The sequence below is a fragment of the Agelaius phoeniceus genome, chromosome 29 (genome assembly GCF_051311805.1).
Source record: "Agelaius phoeniceus isolate bAgePho1 chromosome 29, bAgePho1.hap1, whole genome shotgun sequence".
NCBI classification, from domain to species: Eukaryota; Metazoa; Chordata; class Aves; order Passeriformes; family Icteridae; genus Agelaius; species Agelaius phoeniceus.
The window spans coordinates 5,265,527-5,287,777 of NC_135293.1; the positions used below are offsets into that span (position 1 = coordinate 5,265,527).

The window sequence follows — 22,251 nt, forward strand, 5'->3', positions numbered from 1 at the left end:
AGGTGATGGTGCTGGCTCGGGGCCGGGGCTCTTCTACGTGGCAGAGCTCACCCGATCCCCGCGGGTGACCTGCACCAGCGGCTCAGGTTCCCGGGTGCGGGGATCGCCTTACGGCCGGCGGGGAGCCAGCCCCATCCATAATTCAGCAGCGCCGCAGGGATGCAGCGGGCGGGCAGGCACGGCCGGCAGCCCCCCGAGGGCGGCCCCATGGAGAACGGCGTGGGGCAGGAGCCGGGGACCCCCGAGCCGCCCGGGCCCGCAGCCCCCCGGGCTCCCCGCGCCCGGCCCAGGCTGGTGTTCCACACGCAGCTGGCGCACGGCAGCCCCACGGGCCGCATCGAGGGCTTCACCAACGTCAAGGAGCTCTACGCCAAAATCGCCGAGGTCTTCGACATCTCGCCCACCGAGGTGAGGGGCTGCGGCCCGGGGCGGGGTCTTTGTGCCCCAGGCAGGGACACCCACCCTGAGGTGCTGTCTGTGGCCTGTGCTCCCCCAAGGCCCCAGATGTTTGCAAATGTAGTCCCCAAAATTTTCCTGCAAGGGTGTTATGGCCTCAGGGTTGTATTGGCTCCTCTGGGGAGGGCTTGGGGGCTCTGTGCTTCAGTTTACCCTCCGTATGTGGGCAGGGAGCCGTGGCTGCCAGTTCCTGGCTGATTCCAGCTGCCTGGAGCTGGGGGAAAGTGCGCAGGGATGGGGCAGTGCAGGGTCCCCAGGCAGGCTGGGGGTCCCTGGGACCCTCTGTTCTAGCGGTGCCCAGATATGACTGAGTCCCCCTGAGCTGGCTGTGGCTCCCCATCACGTCTTTCCCTACTGGGGCATCCCCAGTCCCTGCTGATGGGGCTCCCTGGGGCAGATCCTCTTCTGCACGCTCAACACGCACAAAGTGGACATGCAGAAGCTGCTGGGGGGACAGATTGGCCTGGAGGATTTCATCTTCGCCCATGTCCGGGGTGAGACCAAGGAGGTGGAGGTGACCAAGACAGAGGACGCGCTTGGCCTCACCATCACAGACAACGGTGCCGGCTATGCCTTCATCAAGGTGAACTCCCTGGGGCAGCCCTGGGGACTGTGGCCCTGCAGGTGACATCCCCTGCACATCCTCTCCCTGGGACCAGGCTCCTCCCTGACTCCCCACACCAGCCCTTCCCTGGGTCTGTCCTGGCCCTGGGGATCTCCCCTGCTGTGGGGACGTTTGGGAGGGTTTCCCTGCCGGACCTGGCTACCAAAGGGCGTGGGACCCTCGAGGTGGTTGTGTGTGGGTTGGGATGGGGGCTGTGTCTGGCTGTCCCATTGTGCCGTGTGTCCCTGTCCCACCGTGGTCCCCAGAGGATCAAGGAGGGGAGCATCATCAACCGGCTGCAGACAGTGTGTGTGGGGGACAGCATTGAGGCCATCAACGACCACACCATCGTGGGCTGCCGGCACTACGAGGTGGCCCGGATGCTGCGGGAGCTGCCGCGGGCTCAGCCCTTCACCCTCCGCCTGGTCCAGCCGAAAAAGGCCTTTGGTGAGTTGGGAAGGTTCCCCTGCTCTTGCCCTGGGGACCTTGGGATCGTCCCCAGCCCCCCGTGGCCCTGCAGCCCCTCCCCAGTGACTGAGTGCCTCCCAGGGTGTACTGCCCCTGTGTGTACCCCTCTGCACCCCCACTATGTGTGTGTACCCCACAGCCCTGGGGCACTCACATGGGAGTCCTTACACCTGCTCGTGCCCCCACGGGCACCCCCTTGCTCTGTGAGTGTTGTCCTGAGCATCCATGAGCACCCCATGACCACGAGCATCCCCCCCCTGCACCCCTGGGTGTCCCCGACACCCCCCCCGTCCCACACACAGCTCACGCTGGAGTGCCCCTGGGGGCTGGGGATGCCCGGGCAGTGAGCATCGAGGGGCTGGGGATGCCTGGTCCTGCCTGTGCCCTCACCCCCGCCCCGGGGCACAGACATGATCGGGCAGCGGACACGGACAGGCAAATCCCCAGGCGAAGGCAGAGTGGCCAGCGGGAAGGAAACGCTGCGGCTGCGGACACAGGGCCCGGCCGTGCTGGAGGAGGGGGTAAGGCCCACCCCGAGCCCCCCACCCCGAGCCCCCCACCCCGAGCCTTTGGCTGCTCACCCTGTGCCAGGATGGGGATCAGCATCCCCTGTGCTGCCTGGCACTCACCCCGGGTGCCTCGCCCCCAGCCCAGCCCCTCCGAGGAAGAGGCCGCCCGGCGGGTGGATGATCTGCTGGAGAGTTACATGGGCATCCGCGACAGCGACCTGGGTGAGGAGTGGCCTGGACACGGAGCTGACCCTGCCCCTACCCTGGGGCACTGACCTGTCCTGACCCTCACTCCCACCCCAACCCTGCCCTAGCCCCTGCCCCAGCCCCTGCCCCTTCCCCAGCCCCTGCACTGCCCCAGCTCCTCCTCCTGCCCCAGCTCCTGCCTCTTCCCTTGCTCCAGCTCCAGATCCTGATTCAGCCCCTGCTCCTGTCCCAGCCCCTCACACTGGACCTGACCTCCCTCTTCTCCCCAACAGCCTCGACGATGGTGGAGGCAGCCAAGGGCAGCCCCAGCGTGGCCCAGCTTGCCCAGGGGCTGGACTCGGTGCTGGGCGAGTTTGCCTTCCCACAGGAGTTTGTGGCAGAGGTGTGGGCAGCTGTCTGCCACCCCAAGGGGGATAAGGAGTAGCTGGGGGGCAGATGTTGCCCCTCACTTTTATCCTCTCCCCACACTCCCACCTCGTCCCCACCCCATCTGGGGCTGAGATGCTGGTGGAGGTCCCCATCCTGTCCCCCACACCCTCCTGAGCAGCACCTAGATCTGTCCCTTGGCTTAGGGGGCAGAAGGCACCCAACCCACCCACCTTCCTGAGGATCCCCCTTGCACAATCCTGAATGTGGTGGGCAGTGTCTGGCTCATTAAAGGTGAGACAGGAGGAGAAGGGCTGTTGCTCTGATTGTCAGCAGCGTGGGTTCCCCCCAGGTACCCTCCCTGGGCCCCCCTCGGGTGGTCACCCCCAGCAGGCACCAAGAGCTGCACCAGCTGTGCTTTATTGGGGACGGGGAGGGGGAAGCAGCCCCCTGACAGCCCCTTGGCTATCGGGCTTGTGGGGGGAAGGGGCTGGATGCAGGTGATGAGGATCCACCATGGGTGAGGGGGGGACGGCCGTGTCCCCCTGCCCAGTGCCCGTCCCCTGGTGCTACTGCAGCACGGAGCCGGCAGTGAGCTTGCGGGGCAGGGAGGGGCTGAGGGAGGCGAGGGAGGGCCGGGGGGGCAGCCGGGGGTACACGCGCTGCAGCACGGCCCGGCGGAACAGGATGTACACCCAGGGGTCCAGGATCTGGTTCCAGGTGACCATGCGGATGTAGATCAGCAGCATCTCCTGCGTGTCCGTGGGCAGCACCTGGGCCTGGCCAGGCAGGTGCTGCAGGACCATCTGCACAATGAAGATCTGGGGGGAGAAGGGGACAAAAGTGTCAGTGGAGGATCCATGAGCTTCTCCAGGGTGGGGAAGTGATGAAGGTCAAGGCACTGAGCCCCTGGGAGGAGTCCTGGCCTGTTTTGGGGCACTGCTCTGTCACCAGGGGCCAACTCGGGGTGTAAAGAGGTGGCAGGGGGACACCAGCAGGGTAAGTCTTACCAAAGGGACATCTGCAGATCTGGGACCTCCCTAGCAGGGACATGGAGGGGACACAACCAAAGCTGGGACCTCACTGTGAGGGGTGGGGGACACCAAGCCCCAGGAGTGACACTGGGGGGAGCACACCAAGACAGAGACCCCACAAGGAGGAACAGGAGGAACATGAAGAGCCAGGAGGGACATGGAGAGGTGGTGATGGGGCACACCAGGACAGAGGCCTCACCAGGAGGGGCATCCAGCAGATGGTGGCAATGATCATGATGCCCACGAGCTGCACCATCATCTCCACCTCGCTGTCCCGGCGCCGCTGCACCGACTCGCGGTCGTGGTAGACGCGGCAGAGCGTGACCACGCTGACGGTGTTGAGGACAAAGGAGAGCAGCACGGAGAGGATGCCCAGCAGTGCAAAGAGCAGGCAGAAGACGACGTCGCCAGTGTCGGGCAGGAGGGTGAGGAAGCACCAGGAGCCGGGGAACTGCAGCGTGTAGCGCCCCAGCCCGAACAGCGGCAGCAGTCCCAGCAAGCAGGAGAAGCCCCACACCAGCCCCACGATGGCCCAGGCGCGGCGCTTGGAGAGGCTGGTGGAGCGGGAGAAGGGGCGGTTGATGCCCACAAAGCGCTCCCCAGCCATGGTGGCCCCCAGCAGCAGCGGGCACTGCCCGAAGAAGACCATGGAGAAGCCGAGGAAGTTGCAGAGGTGGCAGCCAGGGTCAACCTTGGCCCAGGAGAACTTGGTGAAGTGGTAGGGGATGATGACCGAGGCTGTCACCAGCAGCCCCATGAAGTCTGTGACCACCAGCCCGCAGAGGAAGATGAGGAAGGAGGAGCGGGCCTGGCTGGAGAGCTTGCGGGAGGAGCTGACCAGGACGCAGAGGGCAAAGAGGTTGGAGCAGAGGCCGATGAGGCCGAAGGCTGTGGAGAACCAGGGAGAGGCGATGCTGTTCTGTGCGCTGGCACGGCCATCGCTGGCGTTGAACACCCCGAAGCATGAGGCTGCCCGCCCGGCCGTGCTGCTGTTGGGGGGCTCCATGTCCTGCACCCCCTCCTGCTCCTTCCAGCAGCCTCAGGCCCTGGCCTGGCTCTGCTCCATGGCTGGAGCCTCCCACTGCTGCCGGCACCAATCCCACCTTGCCCTGCAGGGGGAACAGAGGGAATTTAGGGCTGCCCCCTATGGCCAGGCCCACCCATCATCCATCCTCAGCTTGCAGCTATGGGGTCCTCCAGGGGCTGTGGAGAGGGACACCAGGGTGAGACGCCAGCCCATGGAGGGGAACACCTGGGCGGGACCCAGCTCATGCTGCCCCCAGGCGCAGCTGCAGAGGGTGCCGAGGGCTGCAGCCCTCCAGCTGCTGGGATTAACTGTCCCGGGCCAGGAGCCACGTGGGGCTGCAGCCATGAGTCTGAATCCTGGCACAGAGGGTGCTGGGGAAAGCTCAGCATTGACAGCCTGGCTTCTTCCTGCCCCAGGGGGACCCAGGGCCATCACCCTCCATAACAGTGGGGGACACACTCTGAAGGATGCAGGCACAGAGTGGTGGCACCAGGGCATGATCCTGACACTCTGCCCGTCCTTGAGCATAAACCCCTGGCTCATTGTGAAGATGCCCCATTCCTCCAGTGTGCTGGGGAAACCTGAGGTACAGGTTTGAGGCTGTGCTGCAACCCTGGCACTGTGTCCAAACCACAGCCAGTGTGGGTGACAGACCGGCTCTGGCTTCCTGGCATCCCTCACAGTGGGAGCTGTGGGTTTGTCACCAGGACAGGGTGTGACAGGGATGGCTGTGGTGGTGGACAGCCTGGTCAGTGCCACTCTGCCTTGCTTGGGCCAGGAAGCATCTGAAAATTATAGAGTCATGGGATATCCTGAGTTGGAAGGCACCCACAAGGTTCATCAAGTCCAACTCCTGGTGCTACATGGCTGTGAGCATTGCAAATTAGTCCAGGCTGCAAATGGGATGATGTGGGGCAGGACACAGACATGGCAATAGTGGGGACAACCTGGGGCACAGACCCCCACAGGGACCACACCCCTCCTGTCCTCCTGGGACCCATTTCTCCAAGCTGTGGATGTTCTTGCCACCCCACTTGCCCCAGCCCACCCTCCTGGCTGACATGGTCCTCAGCCCAGTGGCCCCAGTAGAATGCCCAGTGGGATGCCCAGCCCTGCCCAACACATCACCCCTGCAAAGCCTCCACTGCAGTGCTCCTCCCTTGTGCACGGTGGCACTGCCACCTGTCTTCCGTCCCTCACAGAAGTCAAACCTCACACCACTCTGATCATTGCCTGCCCTGGCTGTTGGTCCATCACTGGCCTGGCTCTGGATCCCCATGCCCTGTCCCTCACCCGAACACCCCTCACTGCCAGCCCCTCTCTGGCCCCTGGTGTGAGGGTGGCCGCAGGGCTGGGAGCCCCTGCACACACCCGAGGCAGGCGCTGATCCCACAGCCCGGCCGGGCTGGGATGGGGCCAGGCATTGCAACATCCTCTGGGGCCTCATCCTGGTGTCACACGGGGATAAGGACACACAGAGCACCAGCACCCTGCTCCTGCCCCAGCACCCTGCCCGTGCCCAGGACCTGCAGCCCTGAGGGCAGGGAAAGGGGCCAGGGATGGCAGTGGTGGCTCGGCCCCATCCCTCTCCTGTCCTGTGTGGGGGGCTGGCAGAGCACGCTGGTGAATCACTGTGAGGGTGGGCCTGGCTTTTTCCATGAGCCCAGAGTGAAAACTCGCTGCTGTTTGTTCTCACTGCTCCCCGAGGGACTGCCTCAGCCCCAGAGGCGTCGGCCCTGCAGACACGTGCTGAGGCCTCAGCATGACATTCTGAGACCCTGAGGAGTCACCAGCCTTTCCCATGTCCTCTGAGAGGTGACAAAGTCACCCCTGCCCCACAGCGGTGCCATGCGAGTGCCTGGTGTGCCAGTCCCACTCCAGCTGTCCCTTGCCACCCACCTGCCCACGCTGCTCTGGGTGCTGTCCCCAACATGTTCCCCTTGTCCCAGGGTGCTCCCTCTGTTCATGGGGGTCCAAGAGCCCCCCTGCTGTCCCTGTTACTTGGGTGCTCCCAGCCACAGGGTGCTCCTGGCTGCCTCACTGGGGCAGGGAATGACCCCTCCCTACAGTGTCCAGTGGCAGGGGGGTCTCCCTGCAGTGGCCCCTTGGCCAGGCAAGGAGGCAGCAGCCCCAGAAGCTCCAAATCCCACCATTCTCCACATCCCCTCCTTGTCCTCCCTGCACCTCCTGCCCTGACAAAAGCACAGCCTGGACCCCACTGGGCCTGGAGAGAAACCCTGGGGCTGGGGGGACTCTGAGCTGGGCTCAGGGGCTGAGCACTGGGACCCCCCTGTGCAGAGCTGCCTCTGCCTCAGCTGGACACAGCACTCAGAGGGAGCCAAATATTTACAAGGGGCCACCCAGCAGCTGCAGGGCTGGGAGCGAGGGAGCCTCTTCTGTGCCAGAACACACCAATGCTGCCTCTGGGAAGGGGCTCCTGTGGGGCTGGGGGTCCCCACTTGCCATTTCCCCCCATCATGGGCAGTCACTGCAGGAGGATGCATGTGGGGACAGCAGGTCCTGCAGAAGAGAAATCCTGAGCCCAGGGACTGCCCCCACTGACCCCCTGTGCTCAGGTTTGGGGTTCTGGACCCAGAAAAATGGATGTGCCTGGGAAGCAAGGGTTTGGCAAAGGGTACTGGGGTAAAATCCTACAGGAGAGGAGCCAGCTCTAAAATGTCCTGCTGGAGGCTGTGAGGCACTGGCAGCGGGGTGTGGGGGGCTCCTGGCAGGTTTGAGTCCTGCTGCAGATGCACCAAGGCTGTCCTGCCCCTGCTGGGCACTGCTTCCTGCCCTGGCCACATCCGAGGGGAGGGAGGGAAAGGCAGATGGGGAGTGTGGTAGGCTGCTCCTTATCAGCTTCTGCCCCAGCCTGCTGCTTCCCCAGGCTCCCCCAGGCAGGACTGGGCATGGGCCTGGACAGGGATTGCAAGATCAGGCCGGGGTGGGGGCTGGGAGAGGCACCACACACCAGCAAAGGATCCCCAAACCAGACAGCAGTGACTCCCCCCACACCCCATGGTTCCCTCGGCCTGGGCTCTGCCCCTGGATGTGGTGCTGAGCCACAGGGCAGCCGTGCAGAGGATGCTGCAGGGCGTCTGCATTTATCCCTTGAGTTTGTACTTATCCCTCTCTCTGCTCGCTGTCCTCTCCAGGACAATGACCTTCCTGCACGATCTCTTCTGTCTTTCTGTCTCCTCCCCGGTGCAGGTGGTCCCACGGGACACTGTGTCACCTGTCAGCGATGGCTGTGGTCCCACTGCCACCTCCCTCCAGCCTGGGGCTCGGGGTATCAAATCACGGTCGAGGTCATCATCCAGGACAGGAAAGGCCATGGGGATGAGGACTTGGCAGAGCATCAGTGTTCCTCCCTGGACCCACAATAATCACAAGGACTGGCTCCTGAAGAAGTTAGCCTGGCCTAGGGCAGAGACATCCCAGGGACTCCCAGGACAGAGGACATTTCTGGGAAGCAGTGACACACGGGATGGTTCCTGCCAGGCATGGTAACTGTCCTCCCTGGGGTTTTCCCTGTCCCTGCTGTGGCCCAGGGCAGAGGTCCCCAACCTCTTGTCTGACTGGGAAACAGCTGGCACCATCCCCATTCTCCAGGGCCCTGGAGCCGGGCAGGCGGTGGCTGGAGGATCAGCCCGAGTGTCCTGGAGTGCAGAAGCCCTGGGGCACCCGGACCCCCGCCCCGCGGCTGCCTCCGCCCGCAGCGCCGCGGCATCTCGAGGGCTTCAAGGCTGCTGGGCCGCCCATTCCGACAGCCCGAGATGGACCCTTCCTTTCCCGGCCCTTTCCTGAGCCTTTCCTCGTCCTTCTCCGGCTCTTCCCGGAGGAGCCAGCGACACACGGGGGCAGGCGGGGGGGACCCGTCCCGGCGGGGGAGTCCCGAAAGCAAATCCTGGTTCTGACGGAACGCCGAAGATTCCTGACGCGGACACTCGGTCCCGGGACAGACAGACAGACAGTGGGGGGAGCGGGGGCACCACGCGTCCGTCCCCCACGATGGGGTCTCCGCTTCCCCTCCCTTGAAACGCCCCCGATCCTCGGGGCTGTTGGAGGAGCCGAGCGCCCCGGGAGCCACTGGAGACCCGACCGTCCTACACAGCCCCCGGAGCCCCGCCGAGCCATCCCGGCGGTCTGTCCGCCCATCCCCGTCTCTGTCCGTCCATCCCAGCCTTCGGGGCTCTTTGTCCCTTGGCCCCGAACCTCTCGCCCCAACGCCTCCCTCCCCGCGCAGACCCGAGCCCTACCTCGCTGCCGGCGGGACCCACCCGGCTCAGCTCGGCTCGGCTCGGCTTAGCTCGACTCGGCTCAGCCCGGCCCGGCTCGGCTCAGCCCGGCTCGGCTCAGCCCGGCTCGGCTCAGCTTAGCTCGGCTCAGCCCGGCCCGGCTCGGCTCCGCCGCGGGGCGGGGGAAGGGCCGGGCTCGCCGCGCCCCCCGGAACCGGCCCCGTCCCTCTCCGCTCCCTCCCTGCTCGGGACGGGCCTTCAGGCGGGGGTGGCCCCCGGCCCCATCGCCCCCGCTCCGTGCAGCCCCCCCGGTGCCGGCGCCCGGAGCCCCCCTGGCGGAGGCACCCGCGGCTGGGTCCGCTCGGGGCTGCGCTCCCGCCCCGTTACTCACTCGTTTACTCGGGCGAGTCCCTGGGAGGCGGGGGTGGGTGCTCCGGCCGTGCCGCCCCCGGCGGGACCCGCACCGCGGTGGGGTCCAACAGAGGGGGCGTCCCCCCGAGCCCCGCAGCGACCCCGGACCCGAGCGGGGAGAGGCGGCGGCTCCGGGCGCTGGGGCGGCCGAGGGCTGAGGTCCCTGGGTGCTCCCGCAGCCCCGGCCGTCCCTGCCCTGAGGGATTCGCCTCCCGGGGCTTTTCCCAGCCCGGCAGCTCCGAGCTCGGGATGTCGCTGCGCTGTCCAAACCCGAGACCAGCTGGGGTGGCACGTCCCCAGGCAGCGTTCCCTCCCTCCCATGCTCTCAGGAGCGACAGCCTCCATCGCTGCTGCTCGTGCTCCGCCGAGGAGGGCAGAGCTCGGCCCTGGCCTTGGAGCTGGGAGCGCCTGGGTCCGCGGGGACACCCCGAGCGAGCAAGGGGCACAGCGGCTCCGCGCTCAGCTGGCTGCCCGGGCAGGTTTTCCTGGCCCCGGCTCGGCAGTGAGGGGCTGCAGAGCCCATCATCCCGCCAGCCCTTGGGCTGGAGCAAAGATTGTGGCAGCGAGAGCCCCGGCGGAAGGCACATGGAGCTGAATCGCAGCTGGCCCGAGTGCCGGGACAGGAGCGGCCCCGCCGGCAGCGGAACGCGGGGCTCGGCAGCCGCTGCTGCCCCAGGTGGGGCCGGGTGTGCCCGGGAGAGCTGAGCCCATCACGGATGATGGGACACGGGGCAGCTCCACCGACTGCCCCGCCCGGGCATCACCCGGCCGAGCCGCTGCGTGCCCTGTTTGTCCCGAAACGCGGGGGAGATGAGGACTGGGAGGAGCACTGAGAGCAGCCAGGTCAGGGAACAGCCGTCAGGGGCTTCAGCCGGATCCAGATCCTGATCTGGCCCCCGCACATGCCTGGAGGCTGCAGCAGCTCTCGGGGCTCAGGCTCCTGCGGCCCCATCCAGGGCCTGCAGTCAGACGTGCAGGGAAACGCCGTGCCTGGAAGAGGACATGGACCCTGTTCCAGCTGGAGATACAGTGGGACGGTTTTGGGGGAGCTCCCCCACCTCTGTGTGTGCCCAAGAGGGAAAAGGATTGGCTCTGGGGAGGGAGGCTCTGCCTGGCAGCTGAGCAGGGAGGGCACCAACCACCAGTTTTGGGGTTTGGGTTTTTTTCCCCATTTCCTCCTCCCTGGCCAGGCCTTCACTCACTTCCTGCACCGAGCCCCAAACCCCCCCCTGCACAGGGAGCAGCAGGAAACAACTGCCAGGAAGGAGAGGCCAGGGAACGTGTCCGGTGCAGGCCCTGGGGATGTCCGGCAGGATGAGGAGGGGGTACCCATGTGCAGGACAGGTCCCCCCCCATCTGCAGGCAGGGCAAGCCCCACAAGTGTGGGTGACCAGGGCAGGAGCAGGAGCCCCCTGAGCACCAGCACCCATGGTGGCTCTGCAGCAGAGCCAGGGGCAGGACAAGGCAACTTCCCTGAGCCATGGGGCAGCCCCCAAGGGCTTGGACGCCCCTGCACAGCAGGCTTGCCTCTCTCCTACTGCTGGGGGACCTGGGCAGACCCCTAAGTCCCTGCACCATGGGCCTGTACTGGGGAGAGAGTGGATGCAGGTAGGAAATGGTCTCTTGGTGAAGCCAGGGCAGAGGTTTCCTGCACTCCTGGGCACTACTCACCAGCACTTCATCCTGCCTTCCTGAACAGGCATACACCCTGGGGTTTGGGAGCTTGTGGGGATGGAGCCATGTGGGGTGATCCCAGAAGAGTGTGGCTGTGCCCTTGGTCATCATGTGGTGGGACCAACACCAGCCAGTCCCAGCTCAACCCTGAAGTGCCCCTAAGGTGCCCAAAACCCATCTGAACATCATTAGAGGCCCTCAGGAACTCCCACCTCATCAACAGGATACTGAGGACTGCAACTGCTTCTTACCCAGGCAGGGAGAGCCTCAAAGGCATGGCGTGGGAGGGACTGCAGGCTCTGGAATCCGGATTTTCCCCTGTAAGGAAATATCTCAACCAGCATCCCTCTCCTCTGCTCCACCAGAGCAAGCGCCGTGCAGCATTAAAGCCTCCCATGCCCCAGGCAGGACTGAGGGATGTGGCAGTGCTCCCAGGCTAGGGAAGTCAGATCCCATGGGAGGACATGCCAGGAATGGGGCCCCTCTATGAAGCAGGACACAGGGCAGGGCTGAGCTGGTGCAGTCAAGGGCCCTGTGACTCCAGCTGGGGAGCAGCAGCTGGACTGGTAAAGGGAGATGTTGGGATTGGGAGGAGGCTGGAGTGGGCCAAGGAGCACAGGGGCTGACTCTGTGGGGTGGGGTGAGGACACCCAGCCCAAGCACTACCCAGTCCCCAGGGGAGTTCCCAGTGTGGCACTGGCTGGTGCTGTCATGCAGGAGCACTGGAGGTGCCCATGCCCAGGATCTCATGGCTAAAACAACCCTTATTTTATTTATACCAAAGTCTCAGTGTTCTTCATGATAAATGCAAGGACAGAGAAAAACCTCAGGAATGTGCCCAGCGCTGGGCCAGGCCTTGGGGCCATGCATAGAGCAGTGTCTGTGCCATGGGATGAGCCCCTGCCCACCCCTGCCGGGTGTCCGAGGGTGCTGAGCCTCACCGGCGGTACCGGTAACGCTTGAAGTGGAACCAGAGCTGGAAGATGCCATTGGCAAACTGGCAGCGGAAGCCGTGGCGGTGGGAATATTCCCACTCCCTGTTGACAATCTTGAAGGCGATGTCCTCGTAGGGTGGCCCCGCATGGAAGCGCAGGATGGCGAAGTCCTTGTTGTCCTGGCAGGCCTCCAGGAAGTACTCGGGCGTCGAGCGCTTGTCAATGAGGTCGGGGTAGAAGATGTTGAACTTATAGCCCTGCACAATCTTGGGGGGGGGGTTGTCGAAGTCGTAGTGGGTCTGGTTGTACTTGTTCCACTCGAAGCCTGTGTGCACGCGGTTGAAGAAGCGGGGCTTGCGGGGCCGGTACTTGTCAGCCCACAGGTAGGCCTTGCCCGTGAGTGGCATCTCCACGCTGAACTGCGCCTCGTCCGCGCCCATGCCCTCCTTGGCCTTGCGGAAGAAGATGTCATCGGTGCTCTCAGAAGCGTCACCTATAGGGGAGGAGAAGGGACATCAGGTTCTGCAGTGCCAGGCCAGGCCCGGCCCATGCAATGCTGCTCCAAGGCACGCAGAGAGAAGGAGCTGCTGTGCAGAGCATGCAGAACTGCATACGGGAATGCACGGGCTGCTCTGTGGGCTCTGCCCGGGCACTGGGCTGAGTTGTGCTGGAAAACTCAACCAAAACACCCCTCCTGCCTGTCTGCACCCAAACACCTTGGTGGTATTGAGGGAGGTCTCCCAGGGAGCACCAGCAGCCTGAGCACCATTTCAGCTCTGGGTGCCTGACTCAGATCCAGCTCTTGCCCTTCCTGAGGGCAGTGTCCACTCCAGTCCTGCACCCCAAATCACTGCACACCCCCATGCTGGGCAAGCTGCCCTGGGGCTCACCTGTCACCTGGAGCTGCTGGCGCAGGAGCAGCAGCCGGTGCGTGTCCTCCTCGGCCTCCAGCACGTGGGCGTCGAAGGGCAGCTCGTTGGGGCCCAGCAGCCGGGGGCTGTACTTGCCCGCGTCGTAATCATCCAGGCTCTGCTGGATCAGATCCTCCTCCATCAGCACGGCCTCCCCCTCTGCCTCTCCCTTGGCCTCTGTGTCCTGCTCTGCCTCTGGCTCTGAGGATGGCCCTGGCTGTGCCTCCAGGCTCTCCTCGGGATCCAGCCTGCATGGAAGGGAGAAGAGAGGACTGGACGGGGATGGTACCCTCGCTAGCTGCTCACCTGAGCTCTGCCTCGGGAAGGGTGCGGGCACAAGACTGCCTTTGTGCCCGGGGACAGGCCCAGGTGTTTGCTCACCTGTCACTGGGGGAAGCCGGCTCCCGCTTGATGATGGGGAAGAGCGGTTCGCTCTCCACACCCTGCTCCTGCTTCAACTTGTACAGCTTCTGCCGCAGCACGTCCTGGTGCCGCTCCCGCAACCTGAGAGAGGAGAGTAGCTGTTGGGTCCTACCCAGCAGAACCACCTCACTCCCACTGCCCAAAGCTTTGACACCACCTCCATGGGCAGAAATCTGCCAGGCTTGGATGGCTTTGGGCTGAATAAGCCCCAGTTCACTTCCTTCTTGGAGACCTCACTAAACATCACCACTGCAGAAAAGGGCCTGTGTGTCCTGCCCTGCTCCCCTCTTGGAAATCAGCCATCTCAGAAAACACAGAACACCCTCCCCCATTTCCTCCTCCAGTTGGGTTTATGCCTTCCCAGCTCTGCCCACGGCAGGGTCTGCACTGCTGCCACTCTGCTCTCACCTGGCCCGAGCCATGTAAGCCTTCAGCTGCTGCAGGAGGCTCTCCCAGTACCCGATGTCCAGGTTGGGCCCTCCTGCCCGGATCTTGCTCTCGATGCCCTGGTACAGAGCTTGCAGCTGGTTGTACGTCTTCCCCTTGAACACCGACTGTACATCTGAGCTGACCGAGGCGTTGACACCATCCCGACGCTCCCCTGGACAGGCGAGGGCAGCCGGTCAGTGTCCAGGCACCCAGCTGCAGCCATCCCACTTCTGCTGACAGCAGGAGGCTGGGCCCCAGCCAGGGACAGCTGCCAGACCCACAGCCTGCATCCAGCAGGTCTGAGCCCCTCTGAGCCTGAGCACACAGGGTGACCCCAACACCCACACCAGGCTCTGCTCTCCTGCTCACCTGGTCCTCCTTTCCCAGAGGCCTCCAGCTTGCGGAGCTTGGCTATCTCATCCTCTGTGATGATGGTCATGTCCCTCCAGAAGTCCACGTTCTTTCCTTGCTCCAGCTCCATGTACACCTGCAGGCAGAAGATACATCAGGCACCTGCTCCACACCAGAGGCAGGAGAGCAGAGCTGGTAGAGAAGCCCTGAGCCCAGGCAGAAGGCCAGCAGAGCAGGCACCTGGATGTCCTCCACCAGGTCCTCCATGTCAGAGACAGTCAAGCCGTTGAGGAAGGTGTAGGGCTCGTGCATCTCCACAGCCAGGTCATCGTCCTCTGCGCTGATGTACTTGGCCAGAAGATCGATGGGTTTTGCCCTCCCATCCCGAATCCGGATCTTAGACCTGGCAAAGGGACAGTGGGGGACAGTGAGCAGTGTCATCCTCTGCTCCCTGCCAGGCCTGGCTCTGAGCAGGTGCACACCTACCTCAGCTTGGCCTGCTGCAGGTGGAAGTTGTCCTCCTGCTCTTCCCAGGTTTTGAAGTGCTCTGCCTCCTTTTCCCGCTGCAGCATCTCCAGCTCCTGCTCCCTCATGGCTTTTTCCCGCTCCCGCTCCAGGCGCAGCTGCTTCACCTGCCCAGGTGACAGAGCTGTGAGGCCACTGTGGATGGGCCCCTGTGCAGACACCACAGACCCCTGTTCAAGGACACAGCCACGACATGTCCTGTCCCCGAGTGGCCTTGGCTCCTGCCAGCCCTGTGTGAGACAGGGGACACAGGCACAACTGAGTGCCTCAGTGTCGTGACCTGGCATTGTCCTCCTCAGCACCTCCTGAGCTCCTGGGCTCAAACCTAAGGGAAGAGGTTTCTCATCCTGGAATAGCAGAAGCCAAGGTTCTATGGCCGTCACAATCCTACAGACTGGACACACCCAGGAGAAGAAAATGGGGCCTTCCCAGTGAGAACCAGGGCTCTCCGAAAAGGACATCTTATCCCACCTTCTGCAGCTCCAGGCGATTGTCCTCCTGGATTCGCTTGTTCCTCTCCTTCAGGTCCTTCTCGTCCAGATGGCTGATCCCTTTCTTTTCCAGTGCCTTAAACAGAATGGCCAAGGGGAGCTGTGGAACCCAAGGACCTCCACAGCCCCTTGCTGTCCAACAAATGCTACTCCCTTCACCCGTTTCTGGTGCTCCAGTGAGGTCTGATGCTGGTGAAAGTCCCTAAATCACTCAAACACCACTCCTGAGCCCCTCAGCAAACCCAGGTTCAGCCCACATAGCCCATGCGGCCTGGTGAGGTGAGTGCCAGGACAACAGTACCATGGAATCATGAGGGAAAGGGACCTAAAAGATCATCTCATTTGACCCCTGCCACGGCAGGGACACCTCCCACTGTCCCAGGTCACTCCAAGCCCTGTCCAGCCTGGCCTTGGGCACTGCCAGGGATGCAGGGGCAGCCCCAGCTGCTCTGGACACCCTGTGCCAGGGCCTGCCCACCCTGCCAGGGAACAATTCCTGCCCAATATCCCATCCAGCCCTGCCCTCTGGCAGTGGGAGCCATTCCCTGTGTCCTGTCCCTCCATCCCTTGTCAAGTTCCTCTCCAGCTCTCCTGGAGCCTTTGTAGCCACTGGCAGGAGCTCTACGGTCTCCCCAGAGCCTCCTCTTCTCCAGAGAGCCTTCTCTTTTCCCTAACCCTGACCACCCCCAGCTCTCTGTCATTCCTATAGCAAAAGTGCAGCATCTCCATTACCATCTCCACATCCCTGACTCAGTAAATGGTGCCCAGCACTCAGCCTGCAGCTCCCAGCAGCTCCAGGACCCTCTCCCGTCCTCCACCCATGTTCTTGTCTCCTCACCCTGGATACAGACCCCACCTGAGGCACAGATCCCCCTGGATGCCCCTGCCTGTTCCATTTGGCTGCATGGCCAGGGCAGAGCTCACCTTGCTCCAGATGAACGTGCCCAGCAGGTTGTTGTCCCCGAAGGGATTGTCGGTGTTGGTATAACCCATGTACTCCTCACCCCAGCCCATCTTCTCCCGCTTCTTTCTCTCCTTGGCCTCCTTCTTGGCCAACCTCCGTGCCCGCTTCTCCTCGGGCGTCTCCAGGGCCTTCATCAGAGCCGCCTGTTTCTTCTTCTCCTCCCTCAGCCTCAGCCGCTCCTGCAGGCTCAGCTGCTGCCCCGGCTCCTCCCGGCCGCGGGGCCGCGGTGGGGAGGGGGAGCTGACGGAGGACACGGAGGATTTGGATCCATCTCTCCTGCGGCGCCGCTCCCGGCTCCGCGCTGCCCTGTCCCGCCCGCGCTCCGGGCTGGAGCCGGAGGAGCGGCCCCGGGACCGTGAGCGGGACCGTGAGCGCTGTTTCCTCCGGTCCTTACGGTGCCGCTCCCGGCTGCGGCTTCTTTTCTTCTTTTTCCATTTCTGTCTCTCATCGCCGGACTCCGAGCTGGGGGGGCACAGTCGGGCTTCAGCGGGAGGAGGGCACGGCCGTGCCGGGCACGGGTGAGGCCGGCCCAGCACCGGCGCCACCGGCAGCACCGAGACAGCGAGGGGTACCTGCATCCCCCCCCCGCCGACCGCCCCCGGTACCACCTGCACCCCCACCCCTGACCGCCCCCGGTACCTGCACCCCCACCCCTGACCGCCCCCGGTATCTGCATCTTCCACCCCTGACTACTCCTGGTACCTGCACCCCCCATCTCGACCGCCCCAGGCCGGTGTCACGAACAGCGCTCGGGGCCGCCCGCCCGCCCTGAGTCCCCGGCCCTTCACGAGACCGGCAGGGCCGAGCTCCCTCTCCCGTCCCCAGCCGGGCCCGGCGGTGCGGACAGGGCCGGTTGGGGCCGCACGGGCCCCGGCACGCCAGCCCCGCTGCCCCGGGCCCACTTCCGCACAGCCACGGCGCGGCCGCTCCGGGCCAGGCGCGCACTCACCCCGAGCTCGGCTCCCGGCGTCGGCCCCGACTCCGGCTCCGGCTCCGGCTCCGGCTCTTGCTCCGGCTGCGGTATCGCCGCCCGTGGCTCCCGGACCGCGAGCGCCTTTCCCGGTCCCGGTCCCGGTCCCGATCCTTATCCTTGCCCCGTTCCCGGTCCCGGTCCCGGTCCCGGTCCCGGTCCTTTTCCCGATCCCGATCCCGCTCCGAGCGGCCGCCTCGGCCCGGGCTGCGCGACCCGGAGCCCATCGGCAGCGGCGGCTCCGCCCCGGGGCCTCGTGGGGCCTCAGCTCACCAGGCTGTCCCGCCGCCCGCCTGTGCCCGCCCCGCCCCAGCAGCGGCCCCAGCAGCGGCCCCGCCGCGGGCAGGCGGGTGGCGGGCAGCCCTGGGCGGGGGCGGGGCCTGGCCCATCCCCGCCGTTGCCGGCCCGGCCGTACCCGCGGCGCACACAGAGGGAGGCGGAGGGCGCGGAGCTCAGCACAGACTGCGGAACGCTTTATGGAGCGGGTACAGAGCTCTGGAAACGGGCTCCCCGGAGAAGGAGGGGAAAAACCCTCAAAACAACTGAGAAAAGAAAAGCAGGCCCAGGTCTCGAGCCTCCGGAGCAGAGGCGGGATCGCGCCCCAACAGCGGCGTCCCCGTCCGGCCGCGCCCCCTCCGCCGGACACGGACACACGGTGGGACATGGACACGCGGGGGATCAGCGATATCTGCGGGGACAGCCACCGGAGAGACTTGGCGGGGTAGCCATGGACAGAAACCCCCTCAGCCACGACCTGGCTGTCTCCTTGTCCATTCGGGAAGCGCTGGAGCAGTGGCTGGCAATGAGGAGGGGAATGCGGGGCCCGAAGGAATCCTGCAAACGCCTCTGCCCGCCTTGGACCGAGGCCTGTGAGTGCTCTGGCTTCACTCCCCACCGTGTAATTCCAGCACACGTGGCTGGGGATGCAAACGCTGCATCCCCTGTGCGCCTGTTGAGGGTCTCTGCGAGCTCCTGGGTTTGCCCCCAGAACCTTTACAGGAGCCTGACTGCAAACTCAAGGACAGAGATGCCCATTTTCTCCTGCCAGCCCCTTACCTGGCAGGGAGAGCTCACCCGCAGCCCCAGCTCCAGGCAGTGGTCAGGGCATGTCCCACAGTCTGAGATCCCAGCTGGGACCGTGGCACAGCAGTGGCACAGACCTGTGTGGGAAGGGGCTGTCCTGCGGGATCAAATCTCAGAGTACAGGACTTGTGGTGCCTCCTTTAATGGTGGAGAGCCTGGACAGCACCTGCTGGGTCATTAAAGGGAGTCTAGCACAGAACAGCACCTCAAGCCCAGAATGAGCTGAGGTGCCGATGGAGGAACACTCAGAGCAAGGATGCTCTCTCCTATGGGCAAGTGCTGTTCCTGCCCAGGCAGCAGTGCCAGTGCCTGTGACATGCTCCAGAGCTTCTGCTGCTCCCCTGCAGTGCCATGCACAGGGGGCCAAGAATGAGCTCTAAAATCCAAGGTCCTTCCAGCCTCCCTGGGAAGCAGTTCCCCAGCACTGGGGGCACAGGAGGTGACAGCAGGAATTGTGCCAGCCTGAACAGGGGCAGTTTCCATTTCAGATCAACATCTGTTTACAGGAAGGTTCCTCCTTGTCCCCTTGACAAAGCTGTTCTAAGCCTTTGCCTGTCCTCTTACAGGACCACCCCAGCCCATCCAGACCTGCTCCAAAGGGCTCAGCATTACAGAATGGCACAAGGATCATCTCAAAAAGGGAAGACAATTCTTTGAATTGAATGAACATGGTGCAGGAGCTCTGGGTTCATCCCCTCTCACGACCCAAGCACAGCTCCAGCTCACAAAGCTCATTCTCTGGGACACTCCCTGCACACACCAAGCAGCTTTAGAGACCCCCTAGAAATGAGGGGAAGGAATAAAATCACCAACGATGCTTGAACCACCTCAAAAAAGATGCTTGATTTCAGGTGGCTGGAAAGTCCTGATGAGGCCAAACCCTCCAGCCCCTGACTGAGGTGGTCCCAGGACAGGGGCCTGGCTCAGAACAGCTGAAGCCCACCCTGGTTCCCCCCCAGAGTCCCCTCCTCCAGCACAGCACCCAACAGCAGCAGCTGCAGCAGGGATGTGGCTCCCTCTGGCCGTTCTACACACACTGCTGGAGGAAAAAGACTTTGAATTTTTAGCTTTTTGAAGCCCCTTGCCTTGAGCCCAAAGGCAGGTGAGGCTGTAGGTATTGCATGGCTCCCATTCCCCTCCACCAACCCCTGAGCCCCCCAGCCTGCAGAGCTCCCTTGGTGCCACAGGAAAGTGGGATGGGACAGGAGCTGCAACTGGGAGAACGAGCTGCCAAGCAGTGACAGAAAGGGGAGAGTTTCTCAAGAGACTTTTGATAGACTATTTGGTAAATACATGGATACATGAACAGCAGCAACTTGCACAATCCCCCGACTGTGCTTCCAAGAAGCACAACTCACAGCCTTCTGCATCTACAGGCAGGGAAGGGAAGTCCAGGTCCTGTATTCTGGGCAAGAAAAAAACATCAATTCCTGAAGATTCTCACTAAGTTCAGTACAGTACAGAAGGAAGAGCTTCCCATCAGCCCAGCTACCTTCTGGGACCCAACATAACCACTCCTGAGTGCTGCTGTGAAGAGATTGTGGGGGCTGAGGCCTGAGAGGAGGGTCCCGCTTCCCCACCCCTCTAGCTGGAATCCCAAGGACAGTGAAGATTGTAAAGGGAATAAAGAGACTCTTTCTCAAGCGAGGTTCATAAAGCACACAAACAAGACCTGTCTCCCTCTGGTCTAAAGGACTTCCTGTTTTCTCTCTGGGAGATGAGGACAGGATTGCTGGATTCCAGACTATGCTATGATATGTGTCCTGCTGATGGATGAGCCTGAGCACTACCCCTGACATCAAATTCTCTCACCTGTAGCCCACAGCCCTTGCAAAGCAAACCCTCTCACCCACAGCAGGGATTTCCAGCAGCAGATGCGACCCCAGGCAGCACCCCAGTCACCCAGCTTTCTGTCCAAGAGTCCGTGAGCACAGCAGTGCTGGCACAATTCCGTGGCAGAGCCAGGCTCCCATTGCTGCCTCCAGGGACTGGACGTGCCCTTGTGTCCCTGCCTGCCCTGCGGGGCAGAGGGGACGTGTGAGCCCAGTGTCCGTGACCCCAGGGTACACCCATGAGCACGTGAGGGGCTGAGTGGCTCCAGGAGGATGCAGGGTCTGGACAAGCCCCACGTGGGGTGGGCAGAGTGGGGAAATTGCCCTCCAGCGTGGCCGGGCTCGGGAGGTGCCCAGTTCCATCTGTCCGTGCCTGTGGGGCTGGAGCAGGCGGTGGCCACTTGGATGAGGTGTGGACTCCAAGCACAGAGGGAGGGGTGGCAGCAGTGCAGCACAGGGGGAGCTGGAACCCATCAGGACTTCGGGGAGAGCTGAGGAGTCCACGTCACTGTCACCAGGAACTGTGTGCTGGCCCGCACGGTGTCACAGACAGGAGAAGTCACTAGAGAGTTTAGATCCAAGTGAATTGGCATGGCTGCTTTGGACTATGGTAACATGGGAGCAATTCTATTCCATGGCCTTTAATACATTTCATTTTCATAGCACCTTTCATCCCAGGGTTTAAGTGCTGTAACGGAAGCAGGTACTGTGCACCCATTAGCACGGGGGAAACCGAGGCACAGAGTGGTTTAGTGATTTGCCTTGGGCCACTTGGAAAAACCGTGGCAGTGTCTGGACAGCCTTAAACCTCCTGACTCCCTCAGTTGGTGAGACCACACTGCTGCCTCACATGAAGCCACTCCACTCCCTGCCCTCCCCAGCAACGTGCTCCTACCCATTCTTCGGTGAAGTCTCATGCTCCTTTTTGATGCACAAATATATGACCAAAAAAAAAAAAAACAGAAAGAAAAAAGAAAAAAAAAAGTGCAGTAAACTAAATGTTTAAAAAAGCACATTTGTGCTGTCTCTGTGCAAAGATAAAAGAAATAAATACATGATTAAAAAATTAAAAAGGTTCACAGTATCACACATGGATAGGTAGCTATGGTAGTGCACATCTGGAAAACACTGTTACTACCCAGGATTCTCTACACCCAGCTAGAATTCTCTGCTGGGAGCTGCGGGTGAGAGGGTGGTTTCTTTGCTGCCCACGTCTGGGGTGAGTAGAAATACATGGTTATAGTTTTGCTCCATTCTGAAACAGAGTGCCCGGGATCCTGCAGTGCAGCAATACTGGTGTCAGCAAGCTCTTCCCCATCCCACTGGAATGGCTGCATCAACGAAAAGGGAACACATCGACCTGCAGAGGGAATCGCTGCTCTCTGGGACTTCTGTGTCTGCATAGAGATTACTGCAAAAGGCAGAGAGAACAGAGTCACAGAATCATGGAATCATTAGGGTGGGAAAAGATCTCCAAGAATACCAAATTCAGCATTAGCCCAGCACCACCACCATGTTCACCACTAACCCATGTCCCCAAGTGCCACAGCCACATGTCATTTGAACACTTCCAGGGATACTGACACCACCACTGCCCTGGGCAGGCTGTTCAACCTGACAACCCCTTTTCAGTCAAGACATTTTACCAAATATCCAACCTAAACCTCCCCTAGCACAGTTTGAGGCTGTTTCCTCTTCTGTCCCTTGTTCCCTGGGAGCAGAACCTGACTCCCCCCTGGCTGTCCCCTCCTGTCAGGGAATTGTGGAGAGCAAGGTCCCCCTGAGCCTCCTTTTCTCCAGGCTGAGCCCCCCCAGCTGCTCCTCATCACACTTGTGTTTCAGCCCCTTCCACATGTCCACTCACTTCTCTGGACATGCCCCAGCCCCTCCATATCCTTCTGGTTGTGAGAGGAAAGAGGATCAACCCCTGAGCACCAGTGCCCACATCAGTCAGGTCTCTGTCCCGCCAACTTCCCAGCACAACCAGAGGCTGTTCTACATCCTCCAGAAATGGCAACATGTCTGGGAAACCTGAGCTCCCCAAAGTTTTTCCTGCACCAAACAACTGGGAATGAGCCACAGCCCCTGCTGAGCAGGCCAGGGCTCTGCCAGCACAGAGCTGACCTGAGAGGCAGCCGGGCTCTGCCGCAGCCATGCAGGAGCCCCACGCTGCCAGAGGCCGCGCTGACCCTGCAGGGGGAGCACAAACTGCGAGCCCGACACAGCGGGCACCCACACACGGCTCTTGGACACTTACTGTATCGCTCTCCTCATCGGAGACAGAGTGCAGCTGAGTGCTATAGTGGAGCGGGGAGTAAACCCAACTCCTCTCGTCTGTCGGCT

General features: G+C 62.8%; 4 protein-coding genes across 11 annotated transcripts in view; 1 reads left to right on the plus strand and 3 right to left on the minus strand.

Annotated features, from left to right (window-relative positions):
- The first annotated feature begins 32 nt into the window (after window positions 1-32).
- On the plus strand, window positions 33-2,826 carry GIPC3 (GIPC PDZ domain containing family member 3). Its single transcript, XM_054650250.2, has 6 exons — window positions 33-408; window positions 854-1,039; window positions 1,327-1,507; window positions 1,937-2,049; window positions 2,178-2,259; window positions 2,517-2,826. The coding sequence occupies exons 1-6, from the start codon at window positions 160-162 to the stop codon at window positions 2,666-2,668; spliced, it is 963 nt and encodes a 320-aa protein (XP_054506225.1). The 5' UTR covers window positions 33-159; the 3' UTR covers window positions 2,669-2,826.
- Window positions 2,827-3,014: 188 nt separating this feature from the next.
- Window positions 3,015-11,402, minus strand: TBXA2R (thromboxane A2 receptor). 3 transcript variants are annotated; one of them, XM_077191456.1, is made up of 3 exons: window positions 11,246-11,402; window positions 3,844-4,753; window positions 3,015-3,431 (listed from the first exon to the last, which is right to left on the minus strand). In XM_077191456.1, the coding sequence occupies exons 2-3, from the start codon at window positions 4,648-4,650 to the stop codon at window positions 3,180-3,182; spliced, it is 1,059 nt and encodes a 352-aa protein (XP_077047571.1). In that variant the 5' UTR covers window positions 4,651-4,753; window positions 11,246-11,402; the 3' UTR covers window positions 3,015-3,179. The 3 variants fall into 3 exon arrangements, with proteins under 3 accessions (XP_077047571.1, XP_054506223.2, XP_054506224.2); XM_054650248.2 differs by lacking the exon at window positions 11,246-11,402 and adding an exon at window positions 9,301-9,809; XM_054650249.2 differs by lacking the exon at window positions 11,246-11,402 and adding an exon at window positions 8,931-9,290.
- Window positions 11,403-11,747: 345 nt separating this feature from the next.
- Window positions 11,748-19,176, minus strand: CACTIN (cactin, spliceosome C complex subunit). Of its 2 annotated transcripts, none has more exons than XM_054650192.2 (10): window positions 16,973-19,176; window positions 15,984-16,485; window positions 15,040-15,135; window positions 14,530-14,675; window positions 14,284-14,446; window positions 14,062-14,179; window positions 13,672-13,864; window positions 13,222-13,344; window positions 12,820-13,088; window positions 11,748-12,422 (listed from the first exon to the last, which is right to left on the minus strand). In XM_054650192.2, exons 1-10 carry the CDS (start codon window positions 17,218-17,220, stop codon window positions 11,932-11,934), a joined length of 2,349 nt encoding a protein of 782 aa, XP_054506167.2. In that variant the 5' UTR covers window positions 17,221-19,176; the 3' UTR covers window positions 11,748-11,931. The 2 variants fall into 2 exon arrangements, with proteins under 2 accessions (XP_054506167.2, XP_054506166.2); XM_054650191.2 differs by having other exon boundaries at window positions 12,820-13,112.
- A 152-nt stretch (window positions 19,177-19,328) lies between these two features.
- Window positions 19,329-22,251, minus strand: part of PIP5K1C (phosphatidylinositol-4-phosphate 5-kinase type 1 gamma) — a 52,964-nt gene continuing 50,041 nt past the window's right edge. For 4 of the 5 annotated variants that reach the window (XM_077191415.1, XM_077191414.1, XM_054650061.2 and 1 more), the window contains 2 exons: window positions 22,166-22,249; window positions 19,329-21,319 (listed from right to left, as the gene is read on the minus strand). In XM_077191415.1, the coding sequence (XP_077047530.1) occupies window positions 21,317-21,319; window positions 22,166-22,249 (87 nt within the window). In that variant the 3' untranslated portion in view covers window positions 19,329-21,316. The remainder of the gene's footprint in view (window positions 21,320-22,165; window positions 22,250-22,251) is intronic. The other variant, XM_054650063.2, reaches the window with a different exon arrangement.